General features: G+C 40.8%; 1 protein-coding gene across 1 annotated transcript; it reads left to right on the top strand.

Moving 5' to 3' along the window:
• Positions 1-352: 352 nt before the first annotated feature.
• Positions 353-16,443, top strand: LOC146662493 (serine/threonine-protein kinase H1-like). The gene is made up of 3 exons (XM_085419155.1): positions 353-4,105; positions 4,839-5,547; positions 15,229-16,443. The coding sequence occupies exons 1-3, from the start codon at positions 3,825-3,827 to the stop codon at positions 15,628-15,630; spliced, it is 1,392 nt and encodes a 463-aa protein (XP_085275281.1). The 5' UTR covers positions 353-3,824; the 3' UTR covers positions 15,631-16,443.
• The last annotated feature ends 126 nt before the right edge of the window (positions 16,444-16,569 follow it).

Below are 16,569 nucleotides of genomic sequence, written 5' to 3'. Positions count from 1 at the left end.
GATGCATAATAGCGTCTTTGACATTTTCATATAAATAAACATTTCCATCCCTCATAATGCAAAACAAATATTACGCAATAGGGGCTAAACCTCTGCTCATATCCTGAAAGCATTTCCATTTACTGTTTTTCTTTGATTTGATTTTATAAATATATATATATGTACATACGTGCCATGCTGTAGACCTTTTTATGGGAATAAGCTTGGTGGCCCACAGGAAATGATTTTTTTTCTCACAAAGCAAGAGTGACGCACATTTTTAATAAATACAAGAAAATAAAAGAAATGAAAGACAGAGAAAGTGGCAAGAGGGTAAAATTCTTTACAAAGCTGTAGAAAGAGAGCACAGAGGGCTACAGAAAAACATTTCAGCTTGAGGGTCTTCATCAGCATCACTGTAAAATATATACAGAGAATGTCTTAATATTGTTATAGAGTGGAAACAAATTAAAACAACCAGTTATATACACTGATTAGCCAGTTTGTTAGGTAAACCTCTTGATGAAAATATCTGATTTATCCGTTAACATTTAGGCATGTAGACCTGGCTCCAACTGAATATCTGAATGGTATCATTACACCTCTTATTACAGCCAATGCATGCAGGAAAGATTGTCTAAACGCACAACATGCGATGGGCTGCAGCAGCAGAAGACCACACAGGAACAGGAAACACAGGAAACAATTCATACAGCCTCATTAAAATTGGACAGTAGGAGATTGGAAAACATTTCAGATGACAGGGTCATAACGTCGCATCGACAACACGAACGCATGGATCCATCCTGCCTTGTGTCACTTGTTCAGGATATTTCTGGTGGTGTAATGATGTGGCGGATATTTTCTTGGAAAACATACAAACTGTGCATCATTCAAACAACTTCGACAACAAAAATCGACTACAAAATGTGCATCTTACGTTCCCTCAAAGTGTTATATTAATGAGAAGCCCTGAGAAAAAAATACATCTTTTAAAGAAAAGGCAATATACCACCTATAAAATGAAGAGAAAAAAATATTGGTTTTTCTGCTGGAGAGAGTTTCTGAGACTGAATCTAAGACAAAGTAAAAATTGATTTCACCTTTTTTTAATGCAAACCTTAACCACACTTTGATATAGTTAATGGAACTCGTAATCTTGATTTAAAGGAGCAACACCGTGACAAGAAGATTGTATTACAGCAGCAAATTGTTCACAGTTCAGCTGTGTTTTTAGCACCTGGATCAGCAATCACTGATATGAAATGGAAAATGCACTTCCAATTACCATCTACATGATGTGCGCCATGTATGGGTTGTGTCAGTTGATTCCGAGAACAGATGAATTATTGTCTTTCCTTTCATAAAGGAGGAACAAGCAAATCTTTTACTAAAGGAGGTAATAAGGGAAGCACTGAAGCACCTTTCCTTAGACTTTGAGAACTTGGACAGTTGTTGTTATGACAGCCACTCAGATCATTCTTGCTCAATATTCTCAGCTGGGAGAATTTCAGAGCAAAATTGACTATTCAACCACATCCATCATCCAGTGTCCAGGGGAAAAAATGCACCAAAAGGATGGTGTTTAAGTTTACTCCGTCTACCCAGAGTAACACAGATCCACTTAACTGACTTAAAAAGACAATTGTTAAAAAAAATAAAAAATAAAGAGTTGCAAAGCACTACCTACAGAAAAGTTATGAAAAATACATATCTGACAATACCACAAACAACTGATTAAAATAATGCTGCCATAGAAATGTCACAAAACCCAAAATAACCTTTTCAAGTATCATAAAAGAAGTGTCTAGAAGTTATGGATATCTTTCTATAAATATGTTTTACTTTCCTCTGTGAGCTCCAAATGTTCATGAGCATGCAAACTTCATGCACAATTTATTCATAAACATGAACTCATTATACAGGCCTCATAAGCACATTATTTCTGTGCTGCTCAAGTGAAAAAGAATAATTTAAACTCGATGTACAGCGTGCTTGTGGTAAAAGGGAGCTTCTTCCCCTATTTGTGATGTCTTGGCTCTGCTCAGCAGCCTTGCATGAATAAATAAATAAATGCATGTCCTCCTGTCGTCTTCAGTTTCTTCAAGGTTTAGCTCCTCGAAACAATGTCCTGGGCAAAGGCGGGCATGGAGGAGGCTGTATGTCTTTTTGTTTTCCCCCCGCCTTCCTCGTTCCATTCTCTGAAGATTATGAACATATGATGACAGCAGCACAACATAATGCAGAAAATAGAAAAAAGTAGCTTAGCGCTTCTCACAGGCTTGACAGGGACACTGAAAGACAGACTGTGCTTAACAATCAAACAATACAGTGAACATACATTTTGCATTGGTTTCTAACACAAAAAGACACAAAAGTAGGAGAGAGAAATGTAGCAGGAATCCTGGAATCCTGTATTGCATCTGTGTATTGTAAACCCCCTTTAAAAAAAATAGACTGGTATTTATGTAGCAGTTTCAGCGTTTACTGACCGCTCACAGTGCTTTTACACCACAGACCACATTCATACAACACGTCACCTTCTCAAATCTATACCTATAGACATTTCAGACTCACCGGTTAACCTTAGATATCTTTTGGCTGTGAAAGGAAATCAGTGCACCCAGAGACAAAAAAATTAATAAATATACAGAAACAGGAAGAACATGCCAACTGCTCACAGAAAGCCCCCAGGAAGATCTGAGCCCATGAAATTCTTGCTGTGCTAACCAATGCACCACCATGCCACCGTTGATTTTTATGCATGAAGTTCAATGGGGCCCAGGATTTTGGATAATGTTTCCTGTAGCTCTGAAGTGAGCTTTTCAGAGCTGGAAAGAATAAACCTGATGATGTCATCAGGGTGCTATTGAGCTGCATTTTGGGAGTCCAGTATTTTTGGCACTCTGGTACTCACAAATATGCTGGCCTCTGGTGCTTTAAAATCCACCACTTTTTTCACTGTGTGAGAACCACAGTTACTGCAGGCCTCTGAAATGTATGTATATACAAATGTGGGGGCACATAGAAATAGAGCAAAATTCACCATCCAGTTTTTAATCCAGACAGGAATCATACATCTACAATGTAAAGACTGGACATACATACATATATACATACATATAAGATATTCTTTTAAATGGAAATAACCCCAAAGTTAATCCAGCAGGAGGCGACTCCTTTGCTTTAAAAGGACTTTCAGTTCTTTAGATGTCTATGTTCAAAAGATAGCTTTTAAATGATCCCACAGAGTAAAACATGTTGCAAATCAAGGCATGATTTAGGACTTGTTAGTCACAACTATTGTGACCAACAAGCAAGGAGAAACCTGCTTGCCACATCTGCCACCTGAGGCTGGATCTCCTTAGACTCCCATGCTAAATTTATTTTAAATCAAAAGAAATGCCTCATCAGCAATATTTGACTCCCGGCACTCACATATCTGCATGTAGAAAGACTATTTATTTAGTTATATGTTTAATTTGGAGAAGAATTTGTTCTCTTTTTTTCCACTTTTTTGTTTTTTCTTGGTTACAGTGTTATGTTGCCTAGTGACAGGAGTCCTGACTCCTTTTCCTGCTACTGTGGCAGTATAGCAACAATCTGCAAGGAGTGACAATAGCTTCAAAACAACTGCTGTTTACGTGACATTTTTACCACAAGTGACTGAAAGGATCACTTCACACACCTGACAAATTCAAACTTAGTGGGAAGGTGGAGCTTTACTGTTGCTGTGTACACACCTCGAGCAGGTAGTTGGGTTTGTTTGGGTTTTCTTTTTCTTTTTTTCAGGCCACTTTCAGTTCACAGCAGATGAAGGGGAATCTCGGCTCGCTCCATAGTAAATGTTGGTCTTAGAAATGGGTTGTGGGAACAGTAAGGTGCTGCCTGAGGCATCTAAGAAAAGCTATGTAAGTGTGGTGCAGTCACTAGTAGCTTTCAGTAAAGGACATGAGGATGATGATGAGCCAAAGAAACAAAAGAAGAAGCAAAAAAATCCATGGTTTTCTGCCAGTGTTGATAATCCTCACCTAGGACCAAGCAGCAAACAGCAAATCAAACAAAGACAAGAATGGAACAAGGTTCCCAGGTATAAGGACAAGTTTGAGCCACGCGTCACAGCACGGTAAGTGTTCACAGTTTGAATAATTATTTCTTCAGAGTTTTTAAAGCAGACAGTATTTTTCATGCTATGCTTGCTGGAAATTGTATTTTGTACATCCATGATATTTAAATCTGCCAATCTTGTACTGGAAAAAAAAAATCAAGAATCAAATATAACATGGTGGATGGTTGAAATTTAGGCCCCTCAAAATCCAGGAAAGTGGCAACTGATAGATTGGCTTTTATCCACTAATCTTGAGGCCAGTACATTATTTGGCAATAGCAATTTACAGCCAAACATAAGTGGAAAAGCCTGCATTTGCAGTGCTCATAGGAGCCTTTTAACATTCGTCTTTCTCATTCTTTCCAACCCAACATCCTGCAATAATGGTAGACAGTCATTTGAGATCCTTGGGGGTTTTAATGCCGGAAACACCGCCTTCCTGTACTTGTCAGATAAAGGCCTAGAAACAATTAAAGGAACAAAACTGATTCCTTTTTAAGGGGAAACATGTGTATTGCTCATCATCCCATAATTCAAAGCTTGCATAAAGTATTGCCTTGTTTATTGGCGATCTAAATCAGGATCATACATATTGGTTTGATCGACTTTGCATGCTGTATAGCATAGTGCAAAACATATATTCCCATACATCAGGACTGCAGCTGCAGGGAGAGACATTTAGTGCTTTGCAGCAGTGTATCATGAGATAGTTATGCTGTAATGAGTCACCATTCCCCTTCTGCCCTGTCAGGTATGACATCAAAGCCCTGATTGGTCGTGGAAGCTTCAGTCGTGTTGTGCGTGTGGAGCACAGGGCAACTCGCCAGCCCTTTGCCATAAAAATGATGGAGGTAGAGGCCCCAGAGGGTCGTGAGGTGTGTGATTCTGAACTAGCAGTGCTGCAGAGGGTGAGCCATGCTAATGTCATTCAGCTGGTTGAGGTGTTCCAGTTTCCACAGCGTGTTTACATGGTACTGGAACTGGCGACAGGAGGGGAACTTTTGGACCGTGTTGTCAGCAGGGGCCACTTCACTGAGCGAGATGCTACCCAGGCCATCCAGATGATACTGGCTGCATTGGTATACCTGCACAGCCTGGGAATCACCCACAGAGACTTGAAGCCTGAGAATCTTCTGTACTACCACCCCGGAGCAGACTCCAGATTGTTGGTGACCGACTTTGGATTGTCTGCTTTTGCCAGCACACTCACCAGGTGTGAGATTTCTGAACGAGGCAACGAGGAAACTGGAGAGTCGTGGTCTTTGAGGACCACTTGTGGAACCCCTGAGTACATGGCTCCTGAAATGTTGCTGAGGAGACCCTATTCCTGTGCAGTGGACATGTGGGCTTTAGGGGTAATTGCCTACATTTTGCTGAGTGGAACTGTGCCGTTTGAGGATGACAGCCGCACACGGCTCTACAGATCCATTGTGAGAGGAAAATATAGCTTCCGTGGAAATGTAAGTTTACTGGACTTTTTGTTCAGTTATGTTTAGTAAGTAATTTTGGATAGCAAATAGAGGTTCTAGAGGATTTAATAAACTAAATGAGAAAATTTTGCACCATAAGCACGTTGTGCTACTGCTAAAACTCTTTGACCAGAATAAAGGAAATATGAAGACAGATTGGATTTAAGTGCGACCCACAGCAGATTCAAGAAGAATTTTTGTCTTTTTATTAATTTTTTGGTGGGTAAATGTGCCTGTTTGTTGATGTTTTTCTGCTAATCATGAAATGAAAAATACACAAAATGTTGTTAGAGACACTATGAGCAGGAAAAGTAGCCCACAGATGTAATTTACAGGCTGAACTGAAAAACATACCCTTTAATGACAAACAAGTGGATATCAGCCATAAGGACCAGGTGAAAATGGAAAACAGTATGATAGGTTTGTAGCTTGAACCTATTCGCTGGAACGTTGAGGACAATATAATTACACAGCAAGCAAGACACGAAGTAGGCAAAGTTCTTCATGTTACTCATGCATGAGGGAGACCTGCCTGGGGTCAAGCGTCGTTCCCCCACTTGACCTCCGTCAGACTCTCAGCCAGGTTCCCCATAGCACTCCTTTTATTGTGGTTACATGAATATGCATAGGGTCATTAACATATAACATCTTACATAGGTATACATGTGAACAAAGAATACTGTGTATGTGTGTGTGTGTGTGTATGTGTGTGTGTGTGTGTGAGGTCAAGATGTGACCCTGTGAAGACTCCCCAAACGCTGGTGCCAGGAGTCTAGCGGGTCCATCTGAACAAAAGGCTCTTATACTTAAAGAGATATACATATGTTTGCTATGACATATATCAACAAAGAGAAAATACGACCTCTCCTAGGAGGTGTGTGATCTATGCCAGAACACTCTGTAGAGGAGTGAACGCCCTCCCCCTTCATGCTACTCAGAGTTGTTACAGACCTCCTAGGATGAGACATTCTTTCAATCTACAAATGATTATACACCTCTAAGCATATATGGTTAAATATTTCTAAGCATAAATGACAATCAACAATACAAAACCTAACACAGTAGGATCCTGAAAATCTGTAGGCCGACTTACTGATAAGTATCCAAATTAACCTAAACCATGTCACTTGTGTTGGTGTAGAATGTGGATGATTTAAAAGCTAAAGTATTATTAACATCAATATGTTTCGAAGTGCCTTAGGTCAAGCCAGTATAGGTTGCTAGCACATAGCTAATATTAGCCTTTTAGCAGCTAACTAGGTAGAGTGCTAAAATAATTCCATACTGAAATCATATTTTTATACAGTTAAATGTGTTTTCTTTGCATTTTATATTGTGAAGTGACTTTTCCCCCACTGAGAGTGGTATTCATATGCTGAACTCTAGCAACACTCAGCGAAACTGTCTGTTTAAAGTAACTGTTAACGTGCTGTAGCTTGTTGCTAGCACAGTGATTGCTTGGTTTATGGAATGCAAAATTATGATCAAGTTTTATACTTCTTTTATACTTCCCAAATAGTGCTGTGGTAACTTTTATTTGTGATCTACATGTTGCACTGGTTTCTAAACAGTCGGTTTATTTCAATATAACATGCCCAATCTCCCAGGAGCCATTCAGTTTGGACCATGATCGCAAACTGAGTGATGAGATTCAGCTGCAGGTAATTTCCTAACAGGACAGGCACAGCTTGTTAATTGCAACCAGAAAAGCATTTAAATTTAGGTCATACATGTATATGAGGGGCAGGGATAGCTCAGTAGGTAAAGTGGTCGCCCCATGATCGGAAGGTCGGCGGTTCGAATCCACTTAACGGCTACCCTGAGGTACCCCTGAGCAAGGTACCGTCCCTACACACTGCTCCCCGGGCGCCTGCTTAGTGGGCTGCCCACTGCTTCACTGAGTGAATGGGTCAAATGCAGAGAAAAACAAGTAATTTCCCCATGGGGATCAATAAAGTATCCATTATTATTATTATTATATGTTAAATCTAGGCCTAATGTGGCAGAGAATCATTATAATGAAAACATTCTTCAGTAACTGACAGGCTCTAATGTGGGACTGCAAACCGTGCAAATATTTTTTGACATTGGTTCTGTTGCGCTCTTCTATTAAAACAACTTAGATCACTTCAGGAAATGCCTGATTAACAAAAGTTTATTTCTTTACCGTCAACATGTGCAACGCATTTTTTTGCAGATTTCATGGGGAATCTTGTGTGTGTGTGTGTGTGTGTGTGTGTGTGTGTGTGTGTGTGTGTGTGTGTGTGTGTGTGTGTGTGTGTGTGTCTGACAATCCGTGCAGGTCGTGTTAGAGGACAACTCATGAGATTATGGTGAAAACTGTGAGCGCTGTCCATGGTCCTGAAATTTTAACAGTTTAATTTGACTGTAATAAAACTTTATTAGGGAAAACTGTGTTTGATCTCTATCTGAGGCACGATTGTTTTCAAGATAGGGTTCAAAGTCCATGTCGTCATCCCTTTGTTCTCTCAGTTCTTCAGCTATTTCACTTCAAATCTGATCGTGCAGGCTATGATAATCCTGCACCTGCATGAGTTTTCATGCTTGATTTAAATATTCCTCTTTCTATATTTTATGCCTTGAGAAAGAAACTGCCAGGAATGCATATGCAGGAGGCTCAGTTGCAAAAATCTCCAAGTTTCCACCTCTTACAAGCAATCTTGCCATTGCGCTCTCTTTTTAAATACCAACTTTACTTTTGTTAGGGAAAAACCCAGTTTGTTTTGGCATAAGGCATTAAATCTTAATCTTGAAAACAGAAGGAAGCTGGAGAAAACTGTCAAGGTAACCTTGAGCATCTATTAGAAATGCGTCTTTGTTCATTTTCAACTCTTTGGCCAGCTGTGGCCTCACCCACTGAAGTGCATCTGCTTCCAGCATAATCATTGAAAAAAATGTAGTTTTAACTAAATCCCTGATTTTCATTTTGACATCTGGTCTTCTCCCTATAGTATAATCTGGCATTATTTATGACGTGCATGCTCTGAAATTATGCAAAACATTTCTTCACATATGGTCATTACATCTACTCACCACACAATAATAATTCATACCTTAATCACTGCGCTTTTAGAACTACCAGAAATGGTACCATCCTTCCATCCTTGCCTGACATAAGTAGGAAAAAAAAGTCAGCTCAGCACATTGCAGTACTGGTGTGGTAACAAGGTGAACCTCTCCTTGTTTTCATGTCTTCTTCTGCAATATTGCAAAGCACATGAAAGAAAATGTGAAAGTTTGTTGTGATGTCTTTGAGTTCCTCGCTTGGTTTGGTTCTTTGAGAATGCTTTGAAATGGTGGGAAATGGGGCCTTGCGTGATTTTCTCCCCACTTCCCTATATCATATAACTGAAGTGGGTATTTTTAAAAGCCTATTCAGTCAAGCTCAGTAGTGAGTTCGGGCTTGTTCTTTCACGCTGATTACACACAACGCTGGATTATTCACTGGGCTTTAAGCCTGGCTCGATTCTTAGGGATGCAGTCTGACATTTTAGTCTGGCATACAAGAGGCTCCCTTACATAGGCCCTGGACTATTATCCCTGTGTTTACCGCTGCACTGACCACCAGCTGAACAATAATGCAAAATCCTTCTAAACTTCATGCAAGAGCTTATTTTATGTTTTTCACGGTGGTTTTTGACATAGCACATATGTAGGCCACGCTAGTGAGGAAAAAGTCTTGACATTAAAGCTAAAAGCAACATTTATAGAACCGTACGCTCAGTCTCTCACATCTCAGTGAGATGCAGTCAAGGCATCAATCTGTAAATTCATATGGTCGTATTATAAAGACATCATACATGGCTGAGTAACAGTCCAGGGCTTGATAGATCAGCCATCAATCACATTTCCATGTTGACAAGGCACTTATTCTCTGTCATGTGCGAGTATCCACCCTCTCCAGCAGAGTGACAACACAGTTAAGCGCGCACGCTGTGATAATAATGTAGTGAAGGTTGACAAGTACCCACAAAACGTGGACGTCTGTCATCACAAGGGCTCCTCATGTCATTAAGAAGGGTTCCTCTCTTTGGGTGCCTCAGGAATTTCTTTCACATACTAAACTTGACTTGAAGCGCATCAGTTGGAATGATATGTCCACCAATTAAACAAAGTGACTATTGGACTTTGCCCCCTTCCCAAAAAATGTGCTTTTCGCAGCAAGAAGGGGAACACTGACTGACTGGATCCTCAGTGTCTTACGGCGTACTACTACTGAATGACAGGGGTGGTTTGCCTGGAGTGATATCTTCTTGACTTGAGATGTTACAAGTGAATGTGATTGGATGTCAATCCAATCTGTGCATTTTCACCTCCACAGAGACTGGAGAGCAGGTGTTGCCAATAACATGAACAATGGCTCGTTCCAATCAAGTGTCCCAGTATGGCGTAACAGTGCAAACAAAGCAAATGCCATAGCGAGACACTGAAAGTAAAGCAGTCGAAAGGAATGAAGACATAATTAACTCGATTTCTGTGGTCAATAGGAAAAAAAGGAGTAAAAATAAAGTTGGTATGATCACAGATGCAGTCAGCATGGCAAGACAGCCTTTGAAGACATTTGCTGGCAGTGCACATTCTGCTTCAACAAGATGGCAGAGATGCAGTAAATTAGTACAATTTGACACAACAAGTGATAATATTAAACAGTGGAAACCATCTGGTAAATCTAGATATGGTTTAAAACCCAAATACCCGCTGCTATTAATTTATTGAAAACCTGCAGTGCTGTATTAGAGCAAGCCCGGTACATTTATTAGATTTTTGTTACCTATCCAGCGTATCAGCCCCTTTTGCATTATGAAGTGTTACGGCAACACAAATTTGTTTAATGGGCTTTACAAAAAATAAATAAATAAATGCATAAAAATTATGTAGACTTGCTGCCTCGTAAAATATGTGTATCTGCTTAATAAGGGTGAATAATAATATTTTGAGTGTTTAGTACTAATGAGGATAATTCACATGAACTAAAAGAATTTCAGTTTGAATTAAATGCACTTTGGACAACCTAGGTTTAGCAAATTTTATCATTTAAAAAGAAAAGAGAACTAAAAAAATCCCACTTTTGTTACATTTCTGTTCCCCATGCGCTGCGCAATAACAGGTCCACAAACCCTAACAACACCACTGACCAGGAGCACTAATCAAAACAAGAATCTCAATCACCACAAGACTGCAAAATTACTGAAACAAAAATCCCTGCGCTGCTAACTTAAGGGTTTAAAGTTAAATATTAACAGTGCAGACGATGAAACCAGATCAAATTATTAAATCAAACAAGTATGCAAGGCTGTACTCTAAAGCAAAAACTCAATGCAGATAACTCAATATAAGTGAGGGTATTGTTTGCATTTACAGTGTTACAGGAATGAGTTATTACTTTTAAGCCTAAAAGTTTCACTCTACCCAGCCCAAAGCCATGTTAAGTAAGTTAGCATATTTCTGTATAACCACATGCATTAACACATGGGTTTTTTTAAGCATTTACAGCAGACTGCAGTCATCGGAGACCATGTATAAATATGTATTCAATGATGCAGTGTAGCAAAAAGGATTAACTTCAGGTACAGATGGACATAACTGTTTTTTCTCCTCTTCCTCACTATGTAAATTAATACACAGGGGCTGCAATTACAAACATTTTTCCAAATGTATCAGCAACCTTTTGTTTTTATTCAGGCTGAACGGGGACTTTGGGCACATGCATGTGTGTAATTTTGCGTGAAAATGTGAGTGGGATGGGGGAGGTTTGAGGAGAGAGGCGAAGGTGAGACTGAATCGGAAATGCAGAAGGCCGCTGGCACCTTCCCACGAATTGAGTCCCTTTGTCTCACCGGCAGCCCCCACCCCTTCTTTTATTGCACTAGCAGCAGACACACAAACGGTACATTCATACGTGCCATGCACGCTCCACTCACAGGTGCAGCAGCTCCTCGCCTGAGGACCTGTAGTGCAAACTCACGCTGATGTGTTTGCTCAGTAGTGAGCGTGAGGAAGAGGGGGAGCCGGGGGTTGATGGCACGGGAGTGAGGGAGGATGCGAGTGAGGAAAAGAGGAGGGGGCAGAGGACAAGCAGGACAGAAGAAGGAACGGATGTAGCCTCAAGGGCTTTGAACGCCTTATCACTTAGTCCCTTCTCTCTGTATAAGACAAATAATTTCCTTTGCACATAATCGGGGACATCTCATCTGTGTGACTGTATTTTGTTTGTGTGCCTGCGAGCGTGAATGTGTGGCAGTCTTTTGCATGTAAAGCAGCAGTCCTCGCATTAGTTCTGTCCAGGTAGCCTGGTAACCTCCTCTGCATTCTGCCGCTGTGTTATGGAAGCCACACTTTCCTGACCCAGCCCAAATGTCTACATCTCCAAGCAGGAGGCCAAATGGGGTAATGGTTAGGCCAGTCTGCCCCCTAGTGAGCACCATGTGAACAGCCCCAGCCTCCACTTGGCCACAGTATATTGTACATGACAGCCCACTCTCTCCTGCATCCGAGTATTGATATTTTGATTACTGTGGGTTAGCTGGTACTTTCACCTGAATTAGCAACAGGCCACCTTCTCTATTTGGACTTATTATGATGAAGCATATTTACCTTGGCTTTCTTGCTCGGGGAAGGCTGCCAGGTGAATCAGATTGCAGTAAATTGTGAGACAGACACTCGTGGAGTGCTTCATGTGATCTGCTCTTGCTGCTTCTCCCTTTTTACTCCCAGCAGGAGCCTTGATGGTTGCACCTGAGAGGTGAGAGTAACAAAGGGTATAACGCCTGCTCTTTTAGTCCACTCTCTGGGCATCTTCTGCTTCTCCCTGTCCAGCACCCTGCAAACATTTACCATGCACCACTGACACCTGACACGTCCACACCCCACTACATGTTCAATTAGATAAACTGATCAGGAAATTGAACCCGGTTGTCCTTTGTTTGTTGCGGGCCTGAGCTGAGCCGGTAACACTCATTACTCAAAAGTGCGTTATCCTCCTGATCACATTAGCGCAATCCAAGCTTCTAGCGTTTTCTTCATTTGTTGCAATTACAGCTTTGTCAGGTAAAGATGTAGCGTGGCGCAAACACAGTCACTGGAGCTTCTCATTCACTCTAACAAGATGTTGCTCAATAAGCCAAGCCCTGTAGGTTTTTCCACTGCTTATACCGTATCTGCACTCCACTCATCTCCCTCCTCTCTCTTTCTCTCCCCTCGTTGGCTAGCTCTCAGCTCAGCAGTGATGTATAACACTAGCTCTCGCCCCCTTCCTCTAAACGCAATAAAGCCTTTGTGTATTTTGACGTGAAAAATGTTCAAAATAAGGGGGAGAGATAAACTTCCTGAAGGAGGCTCGGTTCCAAGGAGGCAACTCAGTTATGTCTCTTCTTCTTTAAGTGTACAGGAGGAAGGGAAACTTTTGATACCTCTCAACAGCAGCATCAAAGACTTTTACTGCATAATTCCAGCTTTTTTCTCATACATTGCCATCAGGCACTAAACGTATGTATTCCCGTTATTTCAGATCAAGGACAAAAGGCATCTGCTAGCCACAGCTGCTATCAAGTGTGTATTTCACGGCAAGGTAATAAGGGGCCTCGCCAAATCACCACCAGTGCCAGATAAAGGGGAAAGTCAGACTTGTTAGTCGTGGGAGCTCAATCAAACGGTGTCACTCTGCCTGCCTCTCAGGTGTGAAATAACAACAGTGTGAGAAGAAAGTTTGACTGAGAATCTTTTCTTTTTTTTATGACTCGTTCTGCTGGCAGCTCAGCACCCTGTGCTGTGCTTATACACTCACACTCCCCACCCCACCCCCAGTCACTACACTGTGAGAATAAGAAAGTCCCCCACTTCTTTGAATTCCTCTCACCGGCAACAGTCTCGCGATTGTCAATTTCATGCTTGATTAATTGTCATTACTCTGCCAGAGACAAAAAAAGGAGAGAGAAATGTATTTCAGGATTAAAATGGAGAGCTAGACCTCCCTAAAGAGTGAGATTTAGTCTGAGCAAGGTTGAGCAAAGAAGCAGAGAGTTTTACACTCTGATTTCACTGCGTTTAGCTTTTTCAGTCCTCAGACAAACATGCCAGAGAAATATTTGAGCGCACTGTGCTGAATATGGAAATAGAGAACAGAGATTAAGAAAGGGATCTTTTCATTGTGTTCAATACTACTCAGTAATAATTGAAATCACCAAATTTGATGGAAAAATCATGCAATTTGTTTGCTAATTACTCTAGTTACATAAGTGTTAACAAAGGTGTACCACAGGGTTCTGTTTTAGGACCTCTTTTAGTTGCCTTTTTTTTAAAAGTGTCAAAATTTAGAAGGACTACAATTCATCTCTATCTTTAAATAATACTTTTTCATAGACGATAGTTCCTTTTGTGGCCCAAGTGGTACTGTACTCCTACAATTCAATCCTAAATTTATTTAAACTCAGATCTAAATGCTGCCTTTAGAAGTAAACATCACTACTTTCAGCAGGACACATACTGAAAACTCTCATACTGAAAATATCCTCTCATTAAAAAATAAAAAAAATGTGCTTGGCTGGATGACAAACTGTGCTTTAAATAAAACATATAAGTGAGTTTTGGCAAATCTCTGGCTTCACATATATGTGAAACTATAAATCAGTATTGCACTGGACCAGGTTCTAAGATGAAAACTGTCTCTTAATGCCAACATTAGAAAAAAAAATGGATTTAATTTGCTAAAAGCCAGACAAGTGGAACCATCTGAAATTTGTACAATTAGAGAAGTTAATTTCTTTTAAATGTGAAACTTCTTGGTCACATCAAGCACAGCGACCTTTTGTTGTCATTTTTACTTACAGTATTGCTTTATTATGTCAAGTTTTTATTGTTTTGAATATATTTATATGTATGTTTTCTTAGTTTAATTGTAATCAAGGATTTTTGTAAAATTGTGATAATGATTATGACCATTCAACATTAACCAGTTGCCTGTTTTTCTTTTTGCTTTGATTCCAGATCAATCTAGTTGAAAATCTGTATCAATAATATTTTTATTTAAAATTTGATGGAAGCACAAAGGTCATCACTTTCCCGAGGCAGGCCTCTAGAAAGTTGATTCCCTGACTAAGAACCAAGGCTGTGATGAATAATTTAATGAATTTGAATTATGATAAGGATTCTGATGTCTTCTCTCACCCTGCAAAGATGGCTTTGCCGATTTCAAAGCACTCTTTAATGTCAGCTTGGGTCATGACAAGGCGGATGATTTGCAATGGATTCCACTGAAGCTCATCTTTGCTGCCTTTATTGTGAAGCTAATGCAGGCTAAGATTAAACATGCACCCAAAAAAATCCCACACATGCAGCAGAGCCGTCCTACCTCCCAGTCTTTGTATTCATTCAGCCAAGACTGCTGCTTCCTTTTGCCCAGTGACATTTAGCTTTCTTTTGAGTTTAGTTCTGCTTGTTAGGCCTGCAGAGCTCAGGGATCATAGTTTTATTGCTTTGTTAGAATGAAATCTTGCATCCCGCTTTGAAGCAGCTCGGAATCTGTGCATGCGCCTCTTCTAGATACCCAGCTATTAGAGCGCTGTGGGTGTCTGTGTGTGTGTGTGAGGGGTTTTGTAGGCTGAATTGTCATCTTCTTGGGTGAGAGTGTTAATAGTCTGCTTGTTCTATCCACAGCCTTGGCCTTCAGTGTCCAACTTGGCTAAGGACTTCATTCTGCGCCTGCTAGTGTTGGACCCGGCCACCCGCCTCACTGCCGAAAAAGCCGTCCGCCACCCCTGGGTGGTCACCACGGCAGCCAACTCCTCCATGACGAACCTCCATAGATCTATTTCGCAGAATCTCAGGCAGCGGGCATCACGCAGCTCCTCCTGGTGCCCCAGCAGCAGCACCACAAGCTCCACTGATGCCAGCAGCCTGGGAAGGCTAATGCCACCAGAGACAAAGCCGAAGCAGCAGCAGCAGCAGGGAAGAGCAGCTGGACTGATTCAGCCTCAGAGAGCCATACAACCTCGAGCCAGAGGGCACAAGGAGCATCAGCATCATCCAACTAAAGCATTAGATTCACGAGAAGGCTAATGAAAGGATGGAACCAGCTGCCCCAGCTCTGCTCACGAACCACAGGGAGCCTAAGTGCCTGGGACAGGTGTTGTGACAAGAAAGTTTTCTGGATTGAAGTCAGGTTTTTCTACCAGAGTAATAACCCAGGTTCCCCTAAAGGCTCATTTCCATCTTCCATTAGTTTCTTGTGGGTGAATATCCTTTGATTCTGAGGTTCTGGCCAATACAGAGACAGAGCTGTCCACCTCCACAAAATCTCCAGCCCCTGGTTATTCACACTGCTCAGACTAATGGATTCAAGGTCTCATTTAGATCATTATGAGTCACAACATCACCTGCCTGTGAAGAGGTTCATTCTAAAAACCTAAAAATTTATCATTTGAGCAATGGGAGGTAATCATAGCCAGGATGATAAAATATTGCTGTTTCCTCTTTGATCTATTTTTTTTTTATTATTTAAACTCCCCCATCACCACACAGCATATTTTGAGGAAAAAGAAGGAAGTATGACAGCGCTCTTGTCTTTCCCTTTGTTTTCATTCCTCCTACATAGGAGCACCCACAGTCCTGTGGAAACACTGAAAGCACAACCCATATATATACAGTGGCAGGCCTCTATCACGTTAAAACGAAGCCCTGGGATAAAGAGCTGCATCTTCTCCTGCACACTTTGATTTGACAACAGCAAAGAGCCTTCTTAAGAATATGTGTTATTTTCCAGTGAGAAGTTTTAAATTGAAATGCAAATATGTTACAGGAGGGGAAAGGCGTGGAAAGGCTGGATTAAAATGCAAGCGTGATGCCAAATATAATTGCCAGTGAAATCCAGTGTTATTTATCAGACATTACGTTTTAAAAGATTTAACAACAAAAGGAAAATCCACCAGATATTGGTGGATTTTCCTTTTGTTGTTAAATCTTTTAAAACTAATGCTTGGACTGTCTATGGATTCAAAC

Source organism: Rhamphochromis longiceps, linkage group LG9 (assembly GCF_057381845.1).
Source record: "Rhamphochromis longiceps isolate RC_006_pf linkage group LG9, R_longiceps_female_GT1.1, whole genome shotgun sequence".
In the NCBI taxonomy this organism is placed as follows: Eukaryota; Metazoa; Chordata; class Actinopteri; order Cichliformes; family Cichlidae; genus Rhamphochromis; species Rhamphochromis longiceps.
This window is presented reverse-complemented; position numbering and strand designations above follow the sequence as displayed.

Coding starts and splice junctions, on each gene's coding strand:
- LOC146662493 (XM_085419155.1), top strand. CDS start 3,825: ATGTTGGTCTTAGAAATGGGTTGTGGGAACAGTAAGGTGCTGCCTGAG. Junction 4,106..4,838: donor GAGCCACGCGTCACAGCACG/GTAAGTGTTCAC, acceptor CTGCCCTGTCAG/GTATGACATCAAAGCCCTGA. Junction 5,548..15,228: donor AATATAGCTTCCGTGGAAAT/GTAAGTTTACTG, acceptor TTCTATCCACAG/CCTTGGCCTTCAGTGTCCAA.